This window comes from Marmota monax, unplaced genomic scaffold, assembly GCF_021218885.2.
Source record: "Marmota monax isolate L192 unplaced genomic scaffold, Marmota_monax_Labrador192_F-V1.1 WCK01_AAM20220418_F8-fsc00125, whole genome shotgun sequence".
In the NCBI taxonomy this organism is placed as follows: Eukaryota; Metazoa; Chordata; class Mammalia; order Rodentia; family Sciuridae; genus Marmota; species Marmota monax.
Window position 1 is genome coordinate 13,896,034 of NW_026695235.1, and position 20,853 is coordinate 13,916,886.

The window sequence follows — 20,853 nt, forward strand, 5'->3', positions numbered from 1 at the left end:
AGGACTTTGCCGAAACAGCATTCCACAGGGCTTTGGAAAAATAAGACTCTCTCATGTCTCATTTCTAACCATAAAATAAGGCCCTCGACTTTGCACAGGTTTGCTGGATTAATAGTTGATAGTTGCTGTTCTTACTTGGGGGTGACATCTGGACTGATTTCTAAAATTAGTGTTTAAGCTGTTTGTTCACATGGATGTTCCCTAAATGGGCACTAGAGATCACAAAGATAAACGGAAGTGTGACAGTGAGATTTATTTTCTGTGTTTAAAAGTCCTGGAGTCTGGTCTGTGTATTCCCCTTGAGATGCAGCCCTGAGGAATGGTCTCAGAGGGGCCAGGTGGTCACCAGGAAGACAAAGACACCTGACCCAGGGAGGTGCTGGGGATTTGAGACCCAGGTGGCACTGGTACACCTGAGGAGGCTGGGTGCGTGTCCTGGAGGCTGGCGGTTGCCCGTACCTTGGTTTATGAGTTGGGATTGTTAGGCGCTGCCCCTCTCTCCTGAGGGGCCACCTTGAGCTGCAGACTGTGGAGGGTGTGCGCAGCACGTCCTTCTGCAGGAGTCAGGTCCTGTTGTCTGCGGAGCCCTCTAGTCATGGACATGCAGCTTCTTCCCGGCTTACCTGTGAAGCATCCAGGTATTGCCAACTGTCCTAGCTTGTGACCTAATGCTGGGTTCACAAAAACTGACTACTCCAATAACTCAAGAAAACTACAAAGAAAGCACGCAACCACACAGAAATACCTTTTTCAATAATTCAGAGACGACTCTGTGAACTCTGTGACTGTGAACTCTGTGACTCTGTGGAAAGAGAGGGAGCGAGCCACTGGAATTCTTTATTCTTATATAGGGAACCCACAAGAGGAGGTTTCATGGAACATTCTATACCAAAAAGGGTAAAGGGGTAGGGTTACAAGGGAACAGGTGAGTGTAGCTCAACCCCTCTGGGTGCCGCCTACTCCTAGGGCCACACCTTGTTGTCCAGGGTGGGGGGTGGGGGGGGTGAAAAGCCCGAGTCACGAGTGACGTGCCAGACTACATTGATCTTTCAGACCGCCAGGTGCATCAGGACTTACGGGTGTGTGCATTTGGAGTGGCTCCCCACGCCCAGGAGTTGTAGGCCTTTCCACACTGTGTGTGGCCTTTGTTCCCGGCTCAGCACCTCTGCTCCCTGCCGAGGTGCGCAGTGCTCAGGACCATCACCGAGCGCTCTCCCCATCTTGGGGCCATTTTCTTATCCCGGGGGATGTGCGTGACGGACGCCTCTTATGTGATCGAAGGTGTCTGGATCTCACAGGCAGAAGCAGCTGGGCTATGGGGAAGTGAGTATGCTGAAATCAGATAATTTGATGACCCCTTGTCCTGCCACCCAGCAGGTGCACACCAGTTCTGGTGCCTCAGTGCCCAGTGGGGACTTTGGCCTGGTCTGTCTGAGACGCCAACAGGGCCTTTGTGGCCTGAGTCCTGATGAGCCCCTGCCTCTTCCTGCTGTACTCATGGGATTGGGGTCCACATGGCCTTGTGCGTGCTGCCTCTTGAAGTTCTTGCCTATGGCAGTGATTGGGGGCTCTCTGTTCTCTACCCTGTGGGTGAGTCTGCAGGTGAGGTCAGACCTGCCAGGTGCGTGGGATACTTCCTCTGGTGTCCCTCCAGTTCTGACCTCAGCCATTATAGGAACCATGCAGGGTGTCCCCTGGCATGCCAAGGCCATTGTCCCAAAATAGCAGGGACATGCTGTTCTTGCCATGTGGCCATGCTCTGCCCAGGCCACAAATAATCTTGCACCTGTCTGAGGAGCAGAGTTGTTTATCAGCAGTCTCGCCTGGCCTGTGTGTGTGAGGCGGTCGATGACTTCAAGTGACTGCCACTCAGAGTGTGTTCGAGAACAGCGTTCTTTAAAAACGTAAGCTCTTTTTTTTTTTTTTTGCTGGAAATTGTGTCCTGTGGAAAAGCCTCTGATGGTGACAGCAAGAGGTCTGAGTGCAGAAGGGAGTTGTGAGTGCCAGTGGCCACTGTGGGCAGCTGCTGCTCTTGGGCAACAGCCAGGTCTGCTCATAAGTCAGTCTTGCAAGTGTGGAGAGAAGCCGTGGCCAGCCGTGGTGTGGACCCAAGGTCTTCCTGCACTCTTGGCCAGCTCCCCACCCTAGCTCCCCTCCAGGTGCATCCGCCTGGCTCTTGAATGACTCAGGTATATGTATCTTCTGTGATTATGTGGAGTTTCAGAAAAACCTGAGAATGACTTTTTAAAAACACACCTTCTCATTATTGGCTGACCCTTTAGGACAGGTGAGTTGAAGTAATGATCCAGGCTGGAGATGGAAATGCAGTCTGTGGAGGGTCTGCTAGGGCGGGGCCTCTCCTGAAGGGCACTGCCACACTGGGCTGCATGTCTGTCCTGCTATGGGGCTGGCCCAGGCAGGGGTCTTGCTGGGCGGAATAGCCTGATGTCTGAGGGAGGCCAGTTTGCCTGCCACTGTGGGAGCTCTGTGCCTTGCCACCGGTCTATCTGTGTGTCTAACTGCTCAAGCCTCCCGGGGACAGGGCAGGCAGTAAGTGCCCCAATCTGACCTCCAGTAGAAGGCCTGGGTTCAGCATTGCCTTCTGTGCTGCAGGCCCTGAGGCTGGCCTTTCCTGCCAGGCTCCTCTAGAGTCACCTCTGCGCCCTGCCCACGGTCAGTGACACTGAAGCCCAGACTGTCTGTGGGATGGAGTTTGAGGCTCTTGGGGCCTTGTGGGGGCTGGTACTCGTGGACCATACTTCAGCCTCCCAAGGCAACCTTGCTCAGGTCTGCTTTTACACTTTCGGCATGGACACAAGATTTTCCCGTGAAAAAAGTGTTTTATGCCTCAGAAGCACTTTCAGAGAAGCACCGAGTTCAGCCCCAGCTGGTGGAGGACGCTGAGGACACGCTTAAAGCCTGGCCCTGCTCAGCTCCTGACGGCAAACTCCACGTGCACCCCAGGGTGGCCTTTTCCTGCCAGGGTCCTCCAAAAGGAATGGGGATGTTTTGGGTGGGTTCTTATCAGGGTGGGCCTGGCACGCCTGTGGGCCTCAGGTGGGTTGCGCCTGAGTCCACCCACCGCTGGGGGACACACATGCACAGCTGTCAGCCTTGCCTCTCAGGCAGCTGCAGCTCCCTCCTGGTTGGCGAGAACAGGCTGGCTGGGAAGGCTTGCACCTGCCACAGCCAAAACTGCTTGCAGAGATGTGATCAGAACCATCTGAAGAAGGAATGATTATGAAGTGATGCCTGTTAGTCAGAAGTGACGTCTAGAACTTGCCATGGGAGCCTGCATTCTGATGATTGCAACTAGGTAGGGAGTCTGGGCTCCCTTGGCACCTGCAGTCCCCGGCAGGACCCCTAGGCTCTTCACAGCCTGCCCTGGGCTTCCCCGCCCTGGAGACCCAGACCCAGGGGTTTCTGGTGTTGATGACCTAGGTGCTGATGGGAACCGGGCCACGCACCACCTTGAGAAAGAGAGCAGGATACTTGGGGCCTCCCTCTCCAGCCCTCCAGTCCTCCAGGGCCCACAGCTGCTGGACTGTCCCGATACTGCCCTCAACCGCTGCAGACAGAGGAAAAGATCTCATTCTCAGTTTTCACATACGATGCTAAAACAGTTTCACTCTCTCAGACAGGGAGCTTTTCTAGGTCACCGTCGACAGGCGCTTGCAGTTCAACGTTGCTGCTTAGCTCAGTTCTCTGCTGAGAAGGGGCTGTCAGCACTGAGTCTTGCTTACTGCTTTGGCAGGGCAGCAGCCATGGGGGCTTCTCTTTGGGAGGAGCCTGCCCTGGCACCAGGAGGACACTAATTATCTGGTACTGTCAGTTTTCATTGCAGGCATGTTGTGTATTTGAGATAAAATTTACAAACCATAAAATTCATTCTCGCTCTTCAACCACAGTTCAGTGGCTTTTAGTGCATCCACACTTGAGCACTGTCTTGGTTCTAGAACACTTCACTCCCTAAGCAGACCCTTCCCCTGCTGCCACTGTTCCACCCACCTCCTCACCTGGGGCCTCACCGCGCGCACTTTAGTGCCCGCTGTTATCTGCTTCTGGGGTCTTTCATCCTGCCTTCTTTTCATTCTGATTTTCTTGAGGTTTTTAAAGCATTTGAGTGCTTGCCCCGGGCATTCCAGGAACACCTTCCCAGAGCAGTCTTGGTTCACATGCTCCGGCTCTCTCCTCCCTCCTTTGGGCCAGCACTGTTGAACAGGGTTTGTCTTCACACATATCAGGCTGATGGCTGCTTCTGTCTAGGCTCTTCACAGCCTGCCCTGGGCTTCCCCGCGCTGGAGACCTAGACCCAGGGGTTTCTGGTGTTGATGACCTAGGTGCTGATGGGAACTGCCACACTGGGCAAGAGGGTCTGAACAAGGCAAGAGTGAACCCTGAACAAGACTGCATGTGTTTTGCTTTGTGTGCTCAACCCCCGTCGTCACCTTCACTTCTGCCCAGTGTCTTCTTGTAGGTTCCATTTCAATTACTTGAAGGACTCTCTGTAGCATTTCTGGTAGGGCAGTCTGCCAGTGGGGATTCGCTGCTGCTGCTGCTGCTGCTGCTGTTTGGCAGAGGCATAGTTTCTTTTTCATTTGTGGAAGGTGGTTTCTTGGATATAAAATCTCTGCACACATTGAATGCAGCATTGGTTTCTGATGGGGGTTCCACTCTAATCTGTGGGACCCAAGGAGGGGCATGTCGGCCTCCTGCTGCACTCAGGCCCCTCTGGGAGTTCCTGTGGCAGTCACCTGGCTTGACCTGTGTTGTACTCAGGGCATTGCTCGGGGAGATCCCCCTTACCATCATATCTGCAGTCCCCCTCCCTCTTCACAAGTTCATGACAGCTGTCTGCCCCCCCCCCTCCTCTGTGCTCTCTGGGGACTCTGACATTCCTCCTGGGCTGTGTGAAGGTGCCCTCGGGCCTGTGAGCTGTGGGCCATGCCCTTCAGTCCTCAGTGTTTCTGTTCCCTGGCGGATGGCGTCAGCTGACCTGACTTCAGGTGGGCTGACCTGCCTGCTCAGATCTTCTGAGGACTCCCTAGTGAACCCTCCTGTTCAGTGATCACACTTTCCGTCTCCAGCCCAGGGTCTCTGGACTTCAGTGGGCTGACCTCTGCCTGCTCAGATCTCCTGAGGACTCCCTAGTGGATCCTCCTGTTCAGTGATCACACTTTCCGTCTCCAGCCCAGGGTGTCTCTGGAGTTCAGTGGGCTGACCTGCCTGCTCACATCTCCTGAGGACTCCCTAGTGGATCCTCCTGTTCAGTGATCATGCTTTCCGTCTCCAGCCCAGGGTGTCTCTGGACTTCAGTGGGCTGACCTCTGCCTGCTCAGATCTCCTGAGGACTCCCTAGTGGATCCTCCTGTTCAGTGATCACGCTTTCCGTCTCCAGCCCAGGGTGTCTCTGGACTTCAGTGGGCTGACCTCTGCCTGCTCAGATCTCCTGAGGACTCCCTAGTGGATCCTTCTGTTCAGTGATCACACTTTCCGTCTCCAGCCCAGGGTGTCTCTGGAGTTCAGTGGGCTGACCTGCCTGCTCACATCTCCTGAGGACTCCCTAGTGGATCCTCCTGTTCAGTGATCATGCTTTCCGTCTCCAGCCCAGGGTGTCTCTGGACTTCAGTGGGCTGACCTCTGCCTGCTCAGATCTCCTGAGGACTCCCTAGTGGATCCTCCTGTTCAGTGATCATGCTTTCCGTCTCCAGCCCAGGATATCTCTGGACTTCAGTGGGCTGACCTCTGCCTGCTCAGATCTCCTGAGGACTCCCTAGTGGATCCTCCTGTTCAGTGATCATGCTTTCCGTCTCCAGCCCAGGATGTCTCTGGACTTCAGTGGGCTGACCTCTGCCTGCTCAGATCTCCTGAGGACTCCCTAGTGGATCCTTCTGTTCAGTGATCACGCTTTCCATCTCCAGCCCAGGATGTCTCTGGGGTTCAGTGGGCTGACCTCTGCCTCCTCAGATCTTCTGAGGACTCCCTAGTGGATCCTTCTGTTCAGTGATCACGCTTTCCGTCTCCAGCCCAGGGTGTCTCTGGACTTCAGTGGGCTGACCTGCCTGCTCACATCTCCTGAGGACTCCCTAGTGGATCCTTCTGTTCAGTGATCACGCTTTCCGTCTGCAGCCCAGGGTGTCTCTGGAGCTCTTTGTATAGCCCTCACCTGTTACTGAGGGGCTTGTGTGCAGGTGGGGTGTGGCCTCATTCACCACCCTACCTCGTGTTCCTTCCTAGGTGGTGGAGCTGCCACTGCAGGGGACTGCCTGCACCTTCCCAGGCCCTGCTTTGGGGGGCTCTGTCCTCAAGGATTTACGTTTGCATTTTTGGTCAGCTTCTTTTTTTAAAAAATATTTATTTAGTTGTTGATAGACCTTTATTTTATTTACTTATTTATATGTGGTGCTGAGAATCGAACCCAGTGCCTCACACATGCCAGGCAAGTGCACTACCATTGAGCCCCAGCTCCAACCCTTGGTCGCTTCTTGATATTGCCACCTGGAGCCGATCTTGACAGTTGCTGCTGAGGGTTCTGGGCCTGTGGAGCATGAGCCCCGCCTGGGTTGGGAGACCAGCCCTGGGCGGGTGTAGTGGCCACTGCCAGGCTCCACAGTGCTTCAGTCTGTCCCATCCCCATGAACCCTGGGGGCACTGGTTCTCAAGTCTCTTCAGAGGTGCAGAGGATGGTTGGGAGAGCTCAGACACCCTGGAGCCTGTTCCTCTGGTGGTGGCTTGGTCTTCATGTTTTAGTGATGCTCTTTGGATTGTTGCAGACCTCTCCGAGGCCCCTCAGTTCTGAGTAAGGTGACTCCACAGTGTTTGGGGCCTTCTAGAAGCACTTCTTATATGGTTTTTCTTTTTTAAAAAAAGAGATTGTTTCAATGCTATGTTAATTCATCTAAGTGAACTTTAAAAACACTTTTCACTTAGGAAAAAAGAGTTGTATACCTTTTAAAGCTGAAGGAACCCTGGTGTCTGACTATCTAGTATTGTCATGACCATGACCCCTTGATGGTGGATGATTTCCTGTTGTGACCATCTCAGATGATCTTGGCCACCAGCACACAGGGGCTGCAGCTGCATCCCAGGACAGGACTCTGTCCTCCTGGTTGTGATTCGAGGACTTCATGTGAGCCTGTGCCTGCCTGGGTGGCAGGTGGCAGGCACTGTCTTGTGGGGAGAGGGGCTCAGGAGATGCTCCCTGAATGTGCTGGAATCTAGTGAGCTGCAGAGAAGTGGGTGCTCCTTTCCCAGGTCAACACACTGACGTTGGTGTTAATGTCCTTCACACAGGCTGCATTGGAGAGTGAGCAGGAGCCTGCGGCGTGTGAACAGGAGAGTGAGCAGGCGCGGTCTCTCTGCCAAAGGAGGAGCAAGCCTCTGCAGCCCCAGGAGGACAGCCAGGTTCAGCAGGTGTGTGGTGGGGGGGGGGTACCGCTCAGTGGCAGGGAGCACTTTCTGCATGAGCAGCTTCACCTCCAGCCCCGCGTGACCCTGCCCCGCACACACCTGGATCATGCTCTCCATGGGAGGACTCAGGTCCCCCACAGCCTAACACCCCCGCTCTTCTTCCCATCTGGGATCTGGCTGCTCGTGGGCTTCACGGTCCTGGACTCGTGCAGGGCTGGTCCTTCGGTGACTGGAGCCTTCGACTCACACAGCCCCTTGGGTCCTCTGAGCGGTGCCACTGTGTGCAGCTTCATTCCTTCTTGGAGTGGGTGGCAGGCCGTTGCCCTGTCTCCTGTGGTCCTGCGTGATGCTGCTGGGAACGCTGACCCAGCCCGTAGGTCTTCTGGGCCAACGTCGGAGGGGTTGCTGTGTCCCGTGCGTGGCGCTGTGTTTAGCCATTGCAGCATGACCGTTCCTCACTCTCTCCTGCCAGCGCGCCCCAGGGTTCTGTCCCTCCAGCCCTTACCCAGTTATCTTGTGCTTTGCTGGTGGCAGCCATTGATGATGGGTGTGACGCAGTGGCTCGCTGTGGTTTTCCCTAGTGGTGTGATGCTGAGCGTCTTTTCCTGTCCTTAGTGTCCTTTTGTCTCTTCTTTGGAGAAAGGCCTGTGAGTTCCTCTGCCTGTTGTGAGTCAGGAGGTTGGTTCTTGCTGCTGTGTTGGAAGGTGTGGCTGTTTCCACGCTGTGTGGCCACAGCCCCTGCTGGTCTCTCACTCCACCTCTTCCCTGGCTTTGCTGCAGTGCAGGGCGCTGGGCTTGACCTCACAAGGAACTGGAGGTGAGTGTGCTAGTGCGTGCGTGCCAGGTACTGTCCTGGGGATGCCAGTGTTCTCGCTTCTGAATCCTCAGGGCTCTGGGGCCTGGGGAAGCACCTTCCCGACTTCCAGATCCTGCGGTTGCTGAGAAGCAGCTCGTCTGACTGCAAACACTGGCGGAAGGTTTCTGTGGGATCGTGGCAGTGGTCAGTCAGCAGCAACAGTCCAAGGGACCTCTTCCCAGCTCAGAGGCTCCTCTTGTGTGGAAGCCAGTGGCCTTGTTCAGGGCCACTGGTGGGGGCAAGGGGTAGCAGTACCAGTGAGGCTGTGGGGGGTAATTTCATCCGAGCCCCCGGACTCTGAGGGACGGAGGCCTTCCAGAGTACGTCTGAGACCTCTTCCTAAAGGAGCTGCCTTGTTTCTTCCTCCTTCCCCACCCCTCTCCCTCTCCCTCCCACCCTCCCTCAAACTCTCCCCCTCTCCAGGGATTCAACCAAGGGTGCCTACCACATCCTCAGCCCCTTTAAAAACTTTTTACTTTGAGACAGGGTCTTGCTCAGTTGCTTAGGGCCTTGCTAAGTTGTTGAAGCTGGCTTTGAACTTGATCCTCCTACCGTAGCCTCCTGAGTTGCTGGGATTATAGGTGTGCACCACCACACCCAGCTGGGAGCAGGCATTTCTGCTATGACCCATGTATACATCCCTGAAAAGCTACTTATTCTGTTAAAAAAAAAAATACAGCTCATGGGTAAGTGGGGTTAGAAGTTTTATTAGTCAAGATCCATGCAGTTTTATGACCCAGTTACCGACAAAAATAATTGTAACAACAACAACAAAAAGAATTAGCTGGGCTGGGGTTGTGGCCCAGTGGTAGAGCGCTTGCCTACCACGTACAAGGCACTGGGTTTGATCCTAAGTACCACATAAAAATAAAGTAAATGAAACAAAGGTATTGTGTCCAATTACAACTAAGAAACATTTTTTTTTTTCTAAGTAGTAGCCCAGTTAACCAGCTACCTAGGAGGCTGAGGCAGGCAGGAAGATCACAAGTTTGAGGCCAAGATCCTGTCTCAAAATTAAAACACACACACACAACTATAAGGGGCTGGGATGTAGTTCAGTGGAGGAACACCCTGGGTCCAAAACCCAGGTACCAGAAATACACAGACAGCCAAAGTTAAATTCTAAATTTAGAAAGAAATTGTAAAGTTGACGCCATGGTCAGCCCTTAACCAGTGGGCACTGCGGGTGGGGGGGTATGGGCGGTGCCAGCACCTGGAGATGGTCAGGAGCCCTGCGGTGAGTGGCACAGGCAAGGGCACGTGGCCGTGGTTCCCTGTCGGCACAGGCTGTGGTGTGCCAGGAAGCCTGTCTGCAGTTGCTCCTCAGGCAGACCGGACACTGAACATATTGTTTGTATTGCAAAATGATCCTGCAAGCATTTAAAACACATAGTGAATGTCCTGGTGTCCTGGCGCTTGGGCTCTGCAGCCCACCGTGGCCCTCTCTGAGCTCAGGCCCTTTCCCTCTAGCAGAACTGCTGTGCTGACATCCTGCCACTCCTGTCTAATTCTGCCTGCTGTGGTCTTCATACAAGGGTGTCTGTGATCGCCTCTTCCGGGCGCAGACCATGGTGTGTGTGAAGCTGCACCGCTGTCCTTCCCCAGTGGCCCCTGGTACCCATGCGATGCCTGTGCCCCTTCTCTCCCAGTAGCCTCTCGTTCCTGTGTGACATGTGCCCACTTCCCCTTCCCTCCCTGGTGGCCCCTTGCCCCACGCGGTGCCCTGTGTGCTTTGGCGGTCCTGCTTTCTAGCTGGGCTTTCCCTGCATGCCCCCTGGAGCTCCTCTAGGGGTGCACTGTAGGTCTGGTGTTGGTGCTCTTCCCTTGGTCAGGTCATGCAGCTCTGTTGTGAGGTGGCTCCCAGCTTGTCTCCCCTAGCTGCCCGTACCTGCCCCTCACCTGTGGGGCCTGCTTGCCACTCCCAGCTCACGGCTGTGTGGTGGTGTGTTGGGGGTCTGAATGTGTGCCCCCTGGTGTGCTAATAGGATTGTGCACCTGTCAACGTGTTTATGCCTGTTGTGTTTCATCTCTGTGAAATACTGGCTTGTGTCTTTTGTCTTTTTTTTTTTGGTCTGTTTTTTGCAGACTTATGGCAGTTCTTCATATAGTCTGGATTTTTTTCTGATGTGTTTTTTTCTTCTTGGACGTTTTGTGAGTGTGATTTGATTGATGGATTCGGTTCCATTCCTTTCCCTCTATCCTTGCTTGGGCGCCTTCCCCTGCTTGCCACAGTCATTCTCCAAGCTCAACTCACAATCAGTCATGGCCAGCTCCTCCCTGCGTGGAGGGCGTGAGGAGGGCTGGCGCTGCCCTGTTAGGTGAGTCCCTGGGGTTTTGAGCCCTTCACTCCCGTGTCCAGTCAGGGCTTGGAGATGCACTGGAAGTGGGCTTTCACGCTGCCAAGAGGGGTTTCAGAACAGCCTGTCGTTGCTGGCTCAGCCCTGGGTTCCTTTTGCAGACTTGGCTCTAGGTGCTGGGTTTACATGCAGGTTCTGGAGCTGGCACTGCGGTTGCTCACACAGGCCTTTCCCTGGGTGAGGAGTTCATGTCCTCTGGGGCAGTGTCTGTGCAGGTGTCTTTCTGGGTTAAAGAAGGCTCCTTCTGTTCTTGGTTTGTGATGGATTTTTTTTTTTTTTAAAACCGTGAGTAGGTATTAAATTTATTTGCTTGTGCATTTGGCACTGCATTTCTTCATTCAGTCTGGGCATGTGTGAGCTGCAATAATTGGTCCTAACATTGTGTAGAAACCAACCTGAGTCTTTGTGATGAGCTGAGCTGGAGCATGATTTTCATGGACCCCACTGGATTCTATTTTCTAGTATTCTTTTTTTTTTTTTAAAACAAAAAACCCCTTTATTTATTTATTTTTTTAGGTGTTGATAGACCTTTATTTAGTTATTTATATGTGGTGCTGAGAATCAAACTAGTGCCTCATATATGCCAGACAAGTGCACTGTCGCTGAGCCAGAATCCCAGTCCCTTCTAGTATTCTTTTTTTATGCTTTTGCACCTGTAGCTTTTATTCTGCTTGACCTATAGTTCCCTTTTCTTTTATGGTACAGATTCATAAAATGAGTGACAAGTATTCTCCACCCCTCTCTTTTTTCTGGAAGGATTTGGGCAAAATTAGAATGGCTTGAAATAAGTATTTTCTTAAAATCCTTCTGAAAGTTAATTTCTCGGGAAGACTTTAAAGTACTCATTTCCTGACTGCATTTTAGTAGGGTTATTTTTATTTTCTGTCTTTTAACGTGGCTGTGTTGAGATGCTCACCTGCACTGCTTTTTTTGGTCAATGAACTCGAAGACTGTTACCCCCACCTGCGGGCAGGATGGGATCAGCAAGTGGACATTAGCTCTTTGTGTGGCTACTGGTAGGACTGACCTTGCCTAGGAGCTCCCTGGCCTATAGCTAGCTGTCCACCGTCTACCATCCACTGTTACACACCAGTGGCTGGGCCTATAGCCCTGTCTTGAGCCACCTGGGACACAGTTCCCTGTGCTGATAGCATTTTGATACATTGCTCGTCTTCTGTCTTTGGTCATTGTTTGACACCTTGAAACCTGAAATTCCCTGTTTGATTTTCCCAGACGCCTATGTCTTTGTCTTGGTCTCTTCGGTGGTTTTCTAGAAGTTTTATTTTTTGTTTCTTCTCCACGGCACTCTGTAACCTTGTAATGAGGAACGCTGGCCTGTTTTCAGTGTCTGATGTTATTGTGGGCCTCCTCTGACCTCCCTGCCCAGGCTCGGTGACCCCACGGCTGCTCACCCTCAGGGTGGAAATGTGCTGCCGGTTTTGAGCTGTCATGGTGCATGACTTCTCTCCTGGTGGCCACTTGCTTTTGGCTCCTCCCCTCTGTTCCTGAGCTGGAACCTGCTGGCCCGACACTGTCCTGTACCTGCCCTGTGGGTGGATGGCCACCTGGGCTGTCCACAGCGAAAGCATGTGCATGGCTTCTGGCCTGGCATCTCTGCCCCGTGCAAGGCAGTGCTCTGTGGCACTTTCCTCTCCTGTGTGGCCGGTGCCGGTGTGCACCTCAGTGGGTTAGTCCCGGGAAGTCCCTGTCACTGGCAGTTGGCACAAGGCAGAGACCCGTGGATTGAGGGCTCCAGCTGGTGTGTTTATCTTCATCTTTTCTAAGTGACACAGAAAAGTGGCTGAGTTCTCTGGCCAGTGCTTGGGGCAGCCCCAGGGAGTCCGAGAAAGCTGGTGCCAACCCACCTCCTCCTGGCCCCTTCTGCTGAGCTGCTGAGGTTTTGAGGTTTGTTGTCTGCTTTTTAACAGGTATAAGAAGAATTTTTGCCTGCTTGGCAACTAATTTTTTATTGTGAATGACCAGATGCAGGGATTTTGAGTTGTATTTGTGAGGTGAATTTGACAAATCTGTCCCTTCCTTCCCCTGGTGGCAGTGCAGATTGGGGTTATTTATATATTCTTTTTTTGTAATTGGTGGATAATGGAAGGAAGGAATCCGTGTCACTAATTTTCCTCTCTAATCACCCTCATTCACCTTTAGCGTTTTTTTTCACATGCAGCCTAGGAAGTGAGGATGGGACTTTCTTGTAGACGCTGTTCTGACTAAATCGTCTCACTGAGGTTTGGCAACTTCTCTCTGCAGCTGAAAGGCCAAGTCCTGTCCTTAACCCAGGAGGTGGAGGAGTGCCGGGCTGAGCTTGAGAGGTTACGGCAGAGGCGTGAGAGGGAGAACCAAGAGGGTGCCACCCTTGTCTCCATGCTCAGGGCGGATGTGGACCTGTCTCAGAGCGAAAGGTCAGCATGTCCCCTCACCCCACCTCCTGTTCAGTTGCCTGGCCATTGTGGCTGCCTCCCTAGACCCACTGTGCTTCTGTGGGGCTGCTGTGCAGGTGGAGGTCTGGTGGGCGTAAACCCTGGCCACACCCTTCTTCACACACTAAGAGTACTTGGGAGCATGCAGATGCCTGCATACCTGCCACCTTGCTTTGTCATATCTTCATGTTTTATATTACAAAAAACCATGAAGCCTGGCACAGTGGTGCACGTCTGTAATCCCAGTGGCTCGGGAAGCTGAGGCAGGAGGATCACAAGTTCAAAGCCAGTCTCAGCAACTTAGCAAGGCCCTAAGCAACTTAGTAAGACCCTGTCTCTAAATAAAAAACAAATGGGCCTGGAGATGTGGCTGAGTGGGTAAGCACCCCTGGGTTCAATCTCTGGTACCAAAAAACAAAAGAAAAACCCACGAAGACTCATGATCTCACTTCCTCCCACCCAGAATCAGTTCCCTGCCCTGACAGCAGGCAAGTCTTCCACATGTCCTCTCCGAGTACATAGGCTGTGTGCCAGCTGTCCTCTGTGTGCCAAGGCACATGCCCACTGGACGCTGGCTGGCCTGTAGGCTGGCTAGTAGCCTCCTCAAGCTGGATGCAACTCTGCTTGACTGTGCTCTGCCCTCAGGGGAGCGCTCCGTGATGCCCTGAGGAGGCTGCTGGGTGTGTTTGGAGAGACACTGAAGGCCGCTGTTGCCCTGAAGAGCCGGATTGATGAGCGCCTGGGGCTCTTCCTGGACCAGGCAGAGGCAGGCCAAGCCCCATCAGCAGGTGCCAGCACTGGGTGGCTCACCTAGGGGTCTGGGGCCTTGGGGGAGGAGCTGCTGTGCCAGGATGCTCTTTTTCCTTGCCAGTGCCCCCTCTTAGGGAGGCGAGGTGGGACAGGCCAGGGCAGAGCTGCCTGCTTCCTGTGGCGGTCGCTGTTTCACTTAGGAGCTGGGTCCACGTTCTCTGTGTGCACGCGCTGGGGCTGTGGCTGGCTGGTTTGCTCACTGGGTGGTGTGTATAGGTGTTTGAGTTTGCTCATCTTGTAGCTCCGCCCCTGGAGGAGATGTGGTCAGATGCAGCCCTGCTAGAGTTGGACAGAGCTTTGCCTGAGGGTGCAGAGATGTCTTCGGTGGCTGAGATCAGCAGTCATGTGTGTGAGAGCTTTTTCATGAGCCCTGAAAGTACGCTGGAATGTGAGCAGCCAATCAGAAGAGTCTACCAGAGCCTTGGCATGGCCGTGGACGGCCTCTTGGAGATGGCGCTGGACTCCTCCAGACAGGTGAGGCCTGAGACACACCTGAGGCTGGCAGGTAAGAGAGTGGCTGAATAGGGCATGCGGTGATATAGCTCGGGGACATCACGTGCTCTTCCAGCACTGTTGACCCGGGATTTCTAATGGCCCGACGCTGCTACCTGTGAAGGTGGGTCCGATGTCCGGGACGCTTTCCTTGTCCCCTTTCCACTGGGCGTTGGGTCAGACACTCCCCGAGCCTGGGTTTGCGGGCCTGGCCTTCGTGTGGGTTACCTTTGCTGATCCCAGCAGCGTGCAGTCGTGTGCTTGTGTCTGGAGGAGGCAGGCCTGCTGTGAGGACATGTGGAACCTCAGGTGGTTAGTTGAGATCAGAAACCTGCTGTTTTGACTTGATGTGCTGTTGTTGTGATCCCACACTGAATGTGCACTGAGATACCAGGAGGAAGAGGCTTTGTCCCCCCCCCTGAAACTTGAAGAGGCTTCATGCAGGTTAGGTTCTCTGGGCAAGTTGGGCATGTCCATGTGTGGCATGGCTGCGGGGGCCTTTTCTTCACCTTGTCCTCCCAGGCACCTTCTGTCCTCCAGGAGCTGGGCACATGTGGCTAGTCTCTGACAAGTAGATCCTTCTGCTGTCCCACGAGTGACCGGGTAAAAAGAGAGCCCGCTTGCTCCAGGGTGAGCCGTGGTCTTCATTAGGAGCCCGCCCAGCAGAGAATATGCTTCTTCAGGGTGGGAACGTGGGGGGTTGCTGAGAGAGAGTTGGGGGCCCCTTTCTCGAGGTCCTCAGTGGAACTTCACGGTAGCCATGTGTCGCCCGTGCAGGAATGGGGGACAGGAGGCTGGGAGCAGGGTTAGGGCCAGATGGGGCCTCCTGCTGGGCACCATGTGCTTGTGGGTGAGTGGGGCTTGGCTGTAGGAAGTGGGTGGAAGTGACTACAGCAGAGCGGGTGCTGGAGGTAAAGATGTCGCGACCCCTGGGCCATTTTCAAGGAAGAACCAAAAGATCTGCTTAGAGGCCAGTGGATATCCGTAGGCCCAGAAGCAGCTAGAGCTGTGTTAACTGATAGGGAGACTGAGGGCTGTCTGTAGGTGGCAGCTGGCCTTAGGCATCCTGAGTTCAGAGATCCACTGGGCCCCTCAGCCTACAGATGGCCCAGAAGCCCTAGACTGGACACACGTGCTGGGGAGACATCAGCCATGTGGGATACCACCCTGGTGACATGGCCCTGGGTGACAGGAGGCGCAGGGATGCACCTGGTGCCTTGTCCTGCCCTGGCCCTGCTGCTGTTGGTGGCCGGAGGCCTGGGATGGAAGCAGATTCCTGCTGGTGTGGACATGAGCTTTGGTGGTTTCTGATATGCAGCTCTGAACCTCAAATATGTTTCAGCAGCTGGAGGAAGCTCGTCAGATTCATTCTCGCTTTGAGAAGGAATTCAACCATAAGAATGAGGAGACGGCGCAGGTCCTGCAGAAGCACCAGGAGCTACTGGAGTGCCTGAGGGAGCAGCGGGCGGCCAGGGCCGAGCTGGCACTGGAGTTGCACAGGGCTGAGGGTGAGTGTGGCTGCTGGGCCCCTGGCCTGGGTGTGGCCCTGTCGCAGAGGTAGGGACAGCTTTGCTGTTGAAGTCGCTAGGGAGATGGTATTTTTTTTTTTTAGAACTGGGGACTGAACTCAGAGCCTATATCCCCAACCTCTGAGCCCTATACCTCTGAGCCATATCCCCAACCCTCAGCCTTTCCAGTAGCCGGGTGTACAGGTGTGTGTCACTGCGTTTGGCTAGGAGTAGCATTTTAAAGAGCAACGTATATAACTCAAGTAAATCCGCTTTGGAGCACCAGTGGGTGTTTCTTGAGGAGACAGGGGCGTGTGGGCCCAACGCAATGGTTTGGGCACCCCTGATGCTGGCAGGGCTCTTTGAAGACTGAGGGCCTTGGAGCTGTGGCTCGGCACTTGGTGCTGAGCTCTCCTACTCTGCGCTGCACCTAGGTGTGGCACGCCTTCGCTCCTGGCAGTGCCGTGCTCTGCCGCGGCCCTCCTCTCCCAGCTGCCCCTCTGCTGGGTGGGGTGCTGGCGGGCATGCTTCTCAGGTCTAGCTGTACGTGGAGGCCTCTCCTCCTTCCGGGGTGGGCCTCTGCCTGCTTCCCAGCTCACATGCCGTGTCCTGGGTGGGCGCCTTGGTGCATGTGCCCTGCCCCGAGCACACTTGCCTCAGTTGGTCTCCCCTCAGGCCTCCTGGAAGGGTTCAAAGTGGAGAAAGCAGATCTGCAGGAGGCTCTGGGCCGCAAGGAGGAGTCGGAGCAGCAGCTGGTCCTGGAGCTGGGGAGCCTGGGGCGGCAGCTGGAGCAGGCCGCCCAGGAGAAGGCAGCCCTGCAGGAGGAGCGCTCCATCTTGCGGAGCCAGAGGGAAGCTTGGGCTGCTGAGGCGGAAACAAGAGAAGCAGGTAGGGATATGGGTTGGGAAGCTGAGCCCAGATTCCAGGAAGTGTGGCCCTTCTGGAGATGAGACCTGGAGCGTGGGGCTCTTCTGAGGAGTCCAGGAGTCCAGCGTAGCAGGCACTGGCAGTGGAGGGGTGGCAGGGTGGTGGGAGCACCCTCTCAGGCTGAAGGTCCCCAGGCAGTGAGCTCCCGGCTGGTGCTGTGCCCCTGGGAGGTGAGGATGTCCCTGGGCAGCAGGTTGAAGCTCCTGAAATGTGAGCTACTCACAGTCACACCAACCCTGACTTGGGAAGTGTTGTTTTGACAGGAGTGACTTTCAGACATTTTAGCCTTAAAGAATTAAAATAGTCAGAACATGAGAAGCTCGAGAGGTGTGTTTGTGGAACATTGCAGCTTCTTCAGAGCCAGCTCCTTGCTGACGCCAAGGCTTTCCCAGGATATGAGGGGCTCGCCCTGTGGGCCCCCTTGACCTGTTCTCTCACTGTCCCACGTGGGACACAAGGGTCTGTCTGTCTCACAAATGTCCACATCTGTCCATGGGGCCACCTTGGCGGGGCCCCTCTGCTGTTCTATTGCCTGTTGGAGTGACCGTGCTGGGGGGGTGTCCTTGAAACCTGTACCTGGTGTGAGACCCTTGTTTGTTACATGCACTATCCAACCCATTTTCTATGAATTTTCATGTAATTTTTTTTTTCTTTTTTAAAGAACCACTAGCTTATTGGGTGCATTGGCGCATACCTATAATCCCAGAGATTTGGGAGGCCAAGGCAGGAGGGTTGCAAGTTTGAGGCCAGCACAGACCAACTTTTGGCTTTGTCATTCCATTTTGTTCTCTGTCCTGTTTCCCTGGGCTTGCCCTTAGCTTTGCTGTTTCTCCTCCTTGAGTTCCGGAGGACCTGGGGATTCTCCTTGCCTCTCCCATGGTGTCTGCCCACATCTGTTATCCTTTGGCTTTTGAGTTCCCTCCAGGCCCTCAGCCCAGTGTGTTGTGTGGGAGTCCCTCTGTCCATGCAGTGTGAGGCTCACGGTCCTCACTGGTCACGGCGCAACATCTCCTGCTTATTGGCTCTTGTTCTACCTCTGATACTTTGCCCATTTCCACTTCTTACTATGAACTTCTGGAGTTAAACTGACTTCCCCCCTTTGAATATGTCACTTCAGCTCTATTTCAGCTTTGTTCTTTTGTCTTAAATGCCTCTCTCACTGATCTGTGCTCCTCACTCAGCCCCGACCCCCAGGGCTGCAGGAGGGCAGTGTGGTGTCCTGGATGATCTGCTGGCCTGCCTCTTTCTCCTGCCCTTCAGGCAGGTTTTCTGCCCCACCTCTGTGATGCTCTGCATCTCCCTTTGCAGGCACTGCGGTCACTGCAGCGCCCGAGAACCCAGGTTTGTAAAAACAAGCATGATCGCTGTGTGCTGTACCTATGTTTGCATCAAATTTTGTGAATTATTTACTACAGAGGAAGAGTATCTCAGCGCTTTTGTGGCAGACTATTAAATCAAATGACACGTGGTCTTCAGCACTTATTCACCACAGCTGTCAGTTGTTCTCTTGAAAGTTCCTGCCAAGGGCTGGGGATGTGGCTCAACTGGTAGCGCGCTCGTCTGACATGCGTGCGGCCCGGGTTCGATCCTCAGCACCACATACCAACAAAGATGTTGTGTCTGCCGATAACTAAAAAAATAAATAAATATTAAAAAAAAAAAAAAAAGAAAGTTCCTGCCAAGTGCAGGCACTCCTCGTAGCTGCTGCAGCCACTAAGCTACGCTGTGCTGATGTGTGTGCTGGGCTCTGGGGCAGGTACGGTTTTGGTGAGTGGGTCCTGCTCCCAGCCTCCTGGGAGGTCCCCAGCAGAGGGGCTGGGCCTGTGTCCCTTCCTCCAGCACTGGCCCTGAAGGTGCTCGTGTTGGGGCTGGTCGGGCCCAGGCCTTGTGGACGACATGGTCACAATAGCATGTCTAAGGTTCATGTACTGTAATTGCTTACTTACCAGCATGAGACTTTGAGAATGTTACCTTGGTGGTGATGATAGTGTGCTGTTAAAGACTGACAGCTTTCAAAACTGGTGGAATGTCAATAAGAGTGCTTGTTATGCTTGCTCTTTCAGTTTTGGGGAGGAAGTCGGGATCCACCACCAGCAAGTCCCCTTTTGTTTTTCTTCAGGTATTGGAGATTGAGCTGCCCCCGACCCCCACCTCAGGGGCTGGGTGCTCTCTGCCACTGAGCTACATCCCCAGTCCTTTTTATGAAATTTTTAGCTGTATCTCACTAAGTTGCTGAGGCTGGCCTGGAATTTTCCATCCTCCTGCCTTAGCCTTCTGAGTGATTGGGATTATAGGTATGCCCACTGTGCCTTGAAGCAAGGCCCCTTTTCAAGGTGTTTGTTTTTGTTTTATTTTTTAAGAGTTCAGCCATTTATTTGTTTGTTTGTTTATTTATTTTTAATGTACTGCAGAGGATTAAACCCAGTGCCTCACCCATGCTAGGCAAGTGCTCTACCACTGAGCCACAGTCCCAGGCCCTCAAGATATTTATCAGTCTGTGGTTTCAATCTGTGGGTGAAGGCTTTGTACCCAGTGTTCTAGTCTGTTTTACGTTGCTTTCACTGAGCACTCGGGGCTGTGTGATTTGTAAATAATAGAAACTGGTCTCTCACAGATCTGAAGGCTGGGGAATCCGAGGAAAAGGTGTTGGCAGGCCTGGGAAGCCTTTGCCTTCTCCTGTGACAGTGCCTTGCAGGTCAAGGCAGAAAGTGGAAGGCTAAGAGAAGGTCCCCTGAAAGCCCTTCTGTGGAGGCCCTGAGTCCGCCTGTGGGGTTGGAACCCTTGAGGCCCGCCCCTCTTAGAGGCCTCCCCCAAACTGTCGTGTTGGCAGTTACATTTCACCCTGAGTTTTGAAGAGGGCAGACGTTCAAGCCGTGGCTTTTGTTTTATCAGTTGCTTGATGGCTTTCCTCGAAGACGGAGTCACAGCCCTGGCACTGCTGTGGGCAGGTCTCTGGCACCTGTGGTGGCCCATCCAGGTGGTTTCCAGCGGTGCTGCCTCAGGGCAGGCACCAAGTTGCACCTGTGGGCCAGGCTCCAACTCGTGCTCTGTTTCCCACCTTGGAGAATTGGAAGTGCAGACAGGATTCCCAGGAAGTTGGCCCCTACCTCCCTGAGGTCCCAGGGTGTGTTCTCAGGCTTTTGAAGCTTTTTATTTTAACCAGTTTTCATTGAAGACATGTAAGTTTTACTTACAGAGGTGGTTTATCTCGATTTAGAGGGTGTCTTGCCAAGTCATGGGTATGTTAGGGTGAGAGCTCAGAGGGCGAGGGGCTGTGCTGTCCTTGGGGTGACGTTCATTCTCACCGTGGCTGCTGCCTTGGCAGCGTCACATCCCTATGGGAGAGAACGATTTCAGGAAGGGGAGGAGGCCCACCCAACTCCACGGGCTCATGTTGTGGCCCTACCCCTGGCCACTGCTCCTTCCTGGGCAGCCGTGAGCAGCCATGTCCAGGCCTGCCACATGTTGTCACCAGCAGGAGGCGCCTGCTGCCTGGGCCTTGCTCTGCACAGTCTGTGCCGTCAGGGGGCTCCTCCGTGTCTCTTTTTTGGCTTCTTTAGCACTGAAGAAGGAAGTGGAATCTCTAACCAGGGAGCAGGTGGAGGCCAGGGAGCAGGCAGAGAAGGACCGCGCAGCCTTGCTCTCCCAGGTGCGGCTGTTAGAGTTGGAGCTGGAGGAGCAGCTCTCGCAGCACCGTGGCTGTGCCCGGCAGGCCGAGGAGGAGGCTGTGGCCCTGAAGCAGCAACTGGCTGCCCTGGACAAGCAGCTGCGCAACCAGCGGCAGTTCATGGACGTAAGCAGCCTGGGCAGTAAGCCATATTCCCTTACTAGGTCCTCACAGCAGTGGCTTCTGCCACAGGACCCTGCAAGCTGGCATCCAGTGCCCCCTGTGCAGGCAGATGGCTGTGTGGCCGACTCTGTGGGCTCTTGGGTCCTGACAGTGTTTCGTGATGATGATTCTGAGAGGTGTCTGTATACCTGGCCTTCCCCTGCAGGGAGCCCAGGGCCATCTCTCCTGACTGGCTTCCATCTGCCCCTTACAGTGGTGTCAAGTGTTTCAA

General features: G+C 54.0%; 1 protein-coding gene across 12 annotated transcripts in view; it reads left to right on the forward strand.

The window, feature by feature from the left end:
• Positions 1 to 20,853, forward strand: part of Pcnt (pericentrin) — a 98,113-nt gene that overhangs the window by 42,589 nt on the left and 34,671 nt on the right. For 6 of the 12 annotated variants that reach the window (XM_058577308.1, XM_058577306.1, XM_058577310.1 and 3 more), the window contains exons 15-22: positions 7,294 to 7,413; positions 12,886 to 13,037; positions 13,701 to 13,843; positions 14,107 to 14,339; positions 15,700 to 15,865; positions 16,526 to 16,753; positions 18,101 to 18,133; positions 20,353 to 20,585. In XM_058577308.1, coding sequence (XP_058433291.1) covers positions 7,294 to 7,413; positions 12,886 to 13,037; positions 13,701 to 13,843; positions 14,107 to 14,339; positions 15,700 to 15,865; positions 16,526 to 16,753; positions 18,101 to 18,133; positions 20,353 to 20,585 — 1,308 coding nt within the window. The remainder of the gene's footprint in view (positions 1 to 7,293; positions 7,414 to 12,885; positions 13,038 to 13,700; positions 13,844 to 14,106; positions 14,340 to 15,699; positions 15,866 to 16,525; positions 16,754 to 18,100; positions 18,134 to 20,352; positions 20,586 to 20,853) is intronic. The other 6 variants (XM_046439192.2, XM_046439197.2, XM_046439198.2 and 3 more) reach the window with 4 other exon arrangements.